The sequence below is a fragment of the Onychostruthus taczanowskii genome, unplaced genomic scaffold, assembly GCF_017590055.1.
Source record: "Onychostruthus taczanowskii isolate IOZ18803 unplaced genomic scaffold, ASM1759005v1 scaffold1790, whole genome shotgun sequence".
Taxonomy (NCBI): Eukaryota; Metazoa; Chordata; class Aves; order Passeriformes; family Passeridae; genus Onychostruthus; species Onychostruthus taczanowskii.
Genome location: NW_024499007.1, coordinates 3,941 through 4,220, shown reverse-complemented (window position 1 = coordinate 4,220; position 280 = coordinate 3,941). Strand labels below are relative to the sequence as shown.

Here is a 280-nt window from a genome sequence, read left to right as displayed (position 1 = left end):
CGGGCCCCCCCCCCCCCCCCCCCCGGTGTCCCCCGGTGTCCCCACCTTGAGGATGAGCTCCACCACCTCGGTGTGCACCAGCCCGTGCACCGGCTCGCCGTTCACGTGCGTGATCAGGTCCCCGGCGCACAGCCCGGCCTCCTGCGCGGGGCCGCCCTCCTCCACGTGCTGCCCCCCAAAAACCGGGGTCACCCACGGCGCCCCGCGGGAGGGACCCCCGGACCCCCCCCGTGCCCCCCAAAACCGGGGGCACCCAGGGCGCCCCGCGGGAGGGACCCCC

At 78.6% G+C, this 280-nt stretch overlaps 1 protein-coding gene across 1 annotated transcript in view; it reads right to left on the bottom strand.

The window, feature by feature from the left end:
- Positions 1-280, bottom strand: part of LOC121333743 (microtubule-associated serine/threonine-protein kinase 1-like) — a gene marked incomplete at both ends in the record, with an annotated part of 5,642 nt that overhangs the window by 1,855 nt on the left and 3,507 nt on the right. Inside the window, one exon of the mRNA XM_041400364.1 lies at positions 46-168. Coding sequence (XP_041256298.1) covers positions 46-168 — 123 coding nt within the window. The remainder of the gene's footprint in view (positions 1-45; positions 169-280) is intronic.